Source organism: Dermochelys coriacea, chromosome 1 (assembly GCF_009764565.3).
Source record: "Dermochelys coriacea isolate rDerCor1 chromosome 1, rDerCor1.pri.v4, whole genome shotgun sequence".
NCBI classification, from domain to species: Eukaryota; Metazoa; Chordata; order Testudines; family Dermochelyidae; genus Dermochelys; species Dermochelys coriacea.
Window position 1 is genome coordinate 3,137,937 of NC_050068.2, and position 6,059 is coordinate 3,143,995.

Sequence of the window (6,059 nt, forward strand, 5' to 3'; positions counted from 1 at the left end):
AGAGCCACCCCACGCTCTCCACAGCTCTTCCTCTGCAGAGGGTGAGGTGCCTCCTGTCACACCTGCTCCCTTGGCTGAGGGGTAATCAGTGAATGTGTCTCACCAGTGAGATATATCACACACAAGTGGCAAATGCCAAGACAGGCAGCAGTACAGCCTGTGATGGTTGCAGGTAATGCAGGTGTGTCTCAGAGTTGGTTCTGGATACAACTAAAGCCCATTAAGGGAATGGCCCTAAATTTGTGTCTTCTGGGAAGAGAAGAATGACACTGTGACTGGGTTGCATTCAGTTAGTGTCAGGACAAAATCCCAGAGACCAAACAATTCTGGTGCTTTTATTTTGCCTGTTGCTGGGAAAGGGTGTCCGAGCTCTGTCTGATCAAATTGATCAGCTAGGGCACAAAGAGAGCATGAAGGGATTTGACTACGTTGCCCACTGACAGTGTGGAAACTTGTAACAAGGAGGAAATGATTCCTAAGCCTATTGACCCTGACAACTTGCATGTTGCTGGTGACTGTCAGGAAAGTTGCAGCGGGAAAGAAAGTACCTCTAACCTTTTATCTAGTGAAGCTATGAGCTTGCCTGAAAGGAGATTGTGTGAAAATTGCCCTGATGGACCAATAATTATTCTGAGTGTAAGTGAGATGCGGAAAGAGTCTGTTGTTGCTCAGGAACATGGTCCTTTAAAGCATGCCCTAGGTGAAGAGGGTACAGGCAGAATTTCTGTGAGGGGTGAATTGTTGCTTAGAGAAGCTCCTAGGAAAAGGAATCCTCATGGTCATCTGTGCAAGCAGTTTGCTCTAACTGAAGGGTGTGGACGTGATTTACTCAAGGAAGTTTCAGTTCCTGATAGCCAGAAATGTTCTGCTAAGAATCAATTCATTAATTTTGCTTGGAAAAGATCCAGCATGGATAGCTGTGAGAAGGCTTCAGATAAAATGAAAATTGTTAGGGAATTTGGCCAGCCCTATAACCAAGTGGCTGTGCTTGACCAGTTTGTTGGGAAGACAATGTTGTTGGGACAGGAATGTCTCCATGTAGATTCTGTGAGTGAACAGTCTGTGTCTCAGGTTCAGAGGGAAGACTGGGTAGCTATGTCTGCAGAGCAGAAGAGCTGTGTAGTTAATCTCTCAAGCATGCAGGCCAGGGATGGCAGGTACGCTCTCACCTCGAGACATTTTGGCTATGACTTGTAGTCTCTCATTGGACTTAACATCTGTTTCCATGTGGAAACAGAGGTTGGTAATGGAAGGACAACAGAACCTTGCATCTAATATGTTCGTAAAAATGGATGGTATCTCTTTAAGCTAGAGTCCAGCCTTGGAACTGGTAAGAGTTAAGGATCTGAACACTGGTAAAGGGGCTCCTGTCTGTTTGGATGCAAATTACCTGGCTGACAGGGAGAAGAAAGATTTGCTAATAGCTGTTAGCTCAGAGGGCACACCCCAATCAGCCAGTGGATTCTGTTCAACAAGAAAAAACAGGATTTGATCCTTCAGGACAAGGAGGAAAGAGAGAACTTAATTTTGCAAAGGGAGGCCACAGTTTAACCCTAAAACCCCCAAATTCCAATGGTATTGAGCCAAAGGTGTGGCATGACTACAAATGATTGTAGATGGACACTTGCAATGGATTTGTTGTTATTGCCAATGGTGATTTTTGGAAGTAATGTGTTGCTAATACCAAGAATTGTAAAACTATACAATGTGCCTGATCATTTGGAAAATCCCTTGAACATGTTAAGAGTGATGCATGAGAAAACACTTTATGTTAAAAGACATTGTGATTGTAATATTTCAAAGTTAGTGTCTGTGAACAGTCTTGAAACTTTTCACAGGAGAGAAGGAACTCCAGACCTCAGGCGCTGTATAAGAAGGCAAACTGAGGCACACTACCATATTCCTTTCATGGCTAAATGCCAAGATTCCTACACTATTGACAACATTAACTTGGCTTGATGTTAATTGGGTTCCAAACATTTGCCAGAGCGTGTATGGATAGAGTACCTATTTTGTTTAGCTCTTGGCAAGAGCACATAAAACATACAAAGAAAAGGAGTACTTGTGCACCTTAGAGACTAACAAATTTATTTGAGCACAAGCTTTCGTGAGCTACAGCTCACTTCATCGGATGGATTCAGTGGAAAATACAGAGGGGAGATTTATATACACAGAGAACATGAAACAATGGCTGTTACCATACACACTGTAAGGAGAGTGATCCCTTAAGGTGAGCTATTACCAGCAGGTGTGGGGGGGAGGGAAGGAGGAAAACTTTTTGTGGTGATAATCAAGGTGGGCCATTTCCAGCAGTTGACAAGAATGTCTGAGGAACAGTGGGGGGTGGGGGGTGGTTTGGGGGGAGAACACTTCAATCTCTCCGGTCACTCGATTACAGACCTGAGAGTTGCTATTCTTCAACAAAATAACTTCAAAAACAGACTCCAGCGAGAAACTGCTGAATTGGAATTAATTTGCAAACTGGATACAATTAAACTTAGGCTTGAATAGAGACTGGGAATGGATGAGTCATTACACAAAGTAAAACTATTTCCCCATGTTATTTCTCCCCCACCCCCCACCCCCCACTGTTCCTCAGATGTTCTTGTTAACTGCTGGAAATGGCCCACCTTGATTATCACCACAAAAGGTTTTCCTCCTTCTCCCCCCCACCCCACTCTCCTGCTGGAAATAGCTCATCATAAGTGATCATTCTCCTTACAATGTGTATGATAAAACCCATTGTTTCATTTTCTCTGTGTGTGTATATAAATCTCCCCACTGTACTTTCCACCGAATGCATGCAATGAAGTGAGCTGTAGCTCATGAAAGCTTATGCTCAAATAAATGTGTTAGTCTCTAAGATGCCAGAAGTCCTCCTTTTCTTTTTGCAAATAAATACTAACACAGCTGCTACTCTGAAACCTGTCATAAAACATACAGGAATCATGCTGCAACAGCAGATCCAATCCATTTCTGGAGTTGACTATGGCCAAAATAATATGGTGCTGTCTGTAAATCTTGCCACCTCACTGGTTAACCCCCTTTCTATAGTCTTAATAACTATAAAATAGTTACCATACTATTTGTTATAAACTGTGTAATCCCCCTCGCTATGCTTCTCTCCCTTCACAGGCACATGGAGCATTTCGGAGCCTGATCGATGCACCGGCCACCTCATGGCAAATTTCAGCTTCTCCTCTTCTGATTCTACAATATTGATCCTAACCGGCATCCCTGGCCTGGAAGCTGACCACATCTGGATTTCCATCCCTTTCTCTGCGTTCTACATTATGGGCCTGTTGGGAAATTTCACAGTTCTGTTTGTGGTAGGCAAAGAGCAGACCCTGCACAAGCCGATGTACCTGCTACTCTGCATGCTGGCACTCTCAGACATCAGCACATCTACCTCCTTCGTGCCAAAGGCACTGTGTATTTTTTGGTTCAATTTGAAAAGCATTACTGTGAGGAGCTGCCTCACCCAGATGTTCTTCTTTCACACATTTTCTACTATGCACTCAACTGTCCTAGTGGCAATGGCCTTTGATCGCTATGTTGCTATATGTAATCCTCTGAGATACGCCACCATCCTCACCAACGCACGGATAGCTATGATAGGGCTAGTGGGTTTCATAAGAGCTGTTCTCTTCATGCTGCCTTTTCCCCTGCTTCTGAGCAGGCAGCCATTCTGTGCCCACAGCATGATCCCCCACACGTACTGTGACCACATAGCTGTGGCAAAGGTGTCATGTGGGGACATCACAGCCAGCAATTTGTACGGCTTGCTGATCGCGTTTGTAATCGTTGGGTTCGACCTGATGCTCATTGGCCTGTCCTATGCTCTGATCATCAGGACGGTCTACAGAATCTCTTCCAAGGAAGCCAACCAGAAAGCCCTCAACACCTGCACAGCCCATATCTGTGCGCTACTGATGGCTTATCCTCTTGGACTCTTCTCCGCTCTTTCACACAGGTTTGGTCAGGGCATCACTCCACACCTTCACATCATCTTGTCCAACCTCAATTACCTCATTCCCCCCATGCTCAATCCTATCATTTATGGGGTCAAAACCAAGGAGCTTCGTGAGAAAGTGGTCAAATACATCTGCACCTCATCGTACTGACTTTAAACCCGCATGACAAGAGAGGGGTTTGGAACTGCACTATGTTACCCTGAATTTTGAGGGATGTTTACCTCAGAATGTTATCAAGCTAATCGCAGCCATATGACGTGCACTGGGCACAATGAATTAATAATATAAAACACCACATAGTTAAGGGTTAATTAGAAAACAGGCTTTTAGATGCAAGGTCAAAATCTAGCAGGCAGTTTCTGCTAATTGCAATGGGAGGAGTGGACAGAGAAGTAAATACATGAGAATGAGAGAAGATAAATGGATGAAAACCTTGAATCTAAATACGTCTGATATTAGAAGTTTATTGAAAGTTGGAAAAAGTGGAGATCCAGTAGGGGTCACTATGGCCTCTATGCTTTGTAGAAGTTATAAAAGATTAGCTAATTATATTGCACTTTGGAGCAGTCCTCTGAAACCATCCTGAGAGACCTTTTTCCTGACACCCTTTCTCCCCAATGGGTGACCAACTGCCCACTGCGAACCTGCTGTTTATTATTCAGTTCCATTCCAGGTGTTAGGTAAATATCTGGGATATTCAAGACCTATTGGTTATGTCTGTGTGTGTCTCAATCTAATAAACTGCAGTGTTAGACAAGAGCATGCTGACAAGCCCTGCTAGTGAGGATACGCTTAGCCGACACAATGCATATAGTGGGGACATGTAAAACAGAATTGCTTAAATCAGAGGCTGAGGATCGACTTAAAGAACATCGGCCTAATTCTGTAGTGCAGACATACCCTTAATCACTTATGGCATTTGCATGCCTGTGCTTTTTCGGTTGACATCTGGATCCTACACTTGGTCCAGCTGTGGGACTCCTCCTGCTGCTGTGCCTGCTGATACTGGAGCAACTTAGCTAAGGAGGCTTGAACATGGGAGGCCAGGAGGCCAGGGACCACTTTGAAATGTGGTTCTCTATTACACAGAGATGCCACAGGGAATAGAAGCTTTGGGGGATGAGGGATTCGGGTGGAGGAGAGGAGGGCCTCAGAGAGCAGTGGATGGAGGGTGGAGCAGAGGAGGGAATCAGCATGTGGGGGGGGCACGGGGAAGGTGAGTAGATGAGAGGAGGGACTCAGTGAGTGGCAGACAGGGGGCTCATGGAGAAGGGGTTCGAGGAAAGGAGGGAGTCAGGCCTCAGCAAAGGCCATGGTGACCAGGTGTAACAAGGACAGGAAGAATGGAGCGTAAGTGAAGCCATGGAAGAAAAGAGGGGAGGAGCATAAGGGGCGGAGAGCAGGTGGGGCATGAGTCACCACAGCCCAGGCGTCCACGCTTTCAAATGTGGCAGGTGGGTCAGCACCGCAGTGGAGATTTAGCCTCCCTTGGCATATTATACCTGCTGCCTCTGTCAAGTGGCCCTCCCTGGGCCACTTCCTACCACCTCCCTATGAAAGTCCCAAGGCCCTGTCATAAATATAAAGGGAAGGGTAAACCCCTTTAAAATTCCTCCTGGCCAGAGGAAAAATCCTTTCACATCTAAAGGGTTAAGGAGCTAGGATAATGTCGCTGGCACCTGACCACAATGACCAATGAGGAGACAAGATACTTTCCAAGCTGGAGGGAGGGAGAAACAAAGGGTCTGTCTGTCTGTCTGGGTGATGCTTTTGCCGGGGACAGAACAGGAATGGAGTCTTAGAACTTAGTAAGCAATCGAGCTAGAGATGCGTTAGATTCTGATTTCTTTAAATGGCTGAGAAAATTAAGTTGTGCTGAATAGAATGAATATTCCTGTCTTTGTGTCTTTTTGTAATTTAAGGTTTTGCCTGGAGGGATTCTCTATGTTTTGAATCAAATTACCCTGTAAGGTATTTACCATCCTGATTTTACAGAGGTGATTCTTTTTACCTTTTCTTAGATTAACATTTTTCTTGTAAGAAATTGAATGCTTTTTTCATCGTTCTTAAAATCCAAGGGTTTCG

The 6,059-nt window shown here is 44.8% G+C and overlaps 1 protein-coding gene across 1 annotated transcript; it reads left to right on the top strand.

Annotated features, from left to right (window-relative positions):
- Positions 1 to 1,150: 1,150 nt before the first annotated feature.
- Positions 1,151 to 4,124, top strand: LOC119844730 (putative olfactory receptor 52P1). The gene is made up of 2 exons (XM_038376022.2): positions 1,151 to 1,157; positions 3,136 to 4,124. Exons 1-2 carry the CDS (start codon positions 1,151 to 1,153, stop codon positions 4,122 to 4,124), a joined length of 996 nt encoding a protein of 331 aa, XP_038231950.2.
- The last annotated feature ends 1,935 nt before the right edge of the window (positions 4,125 to 6,059 follow it).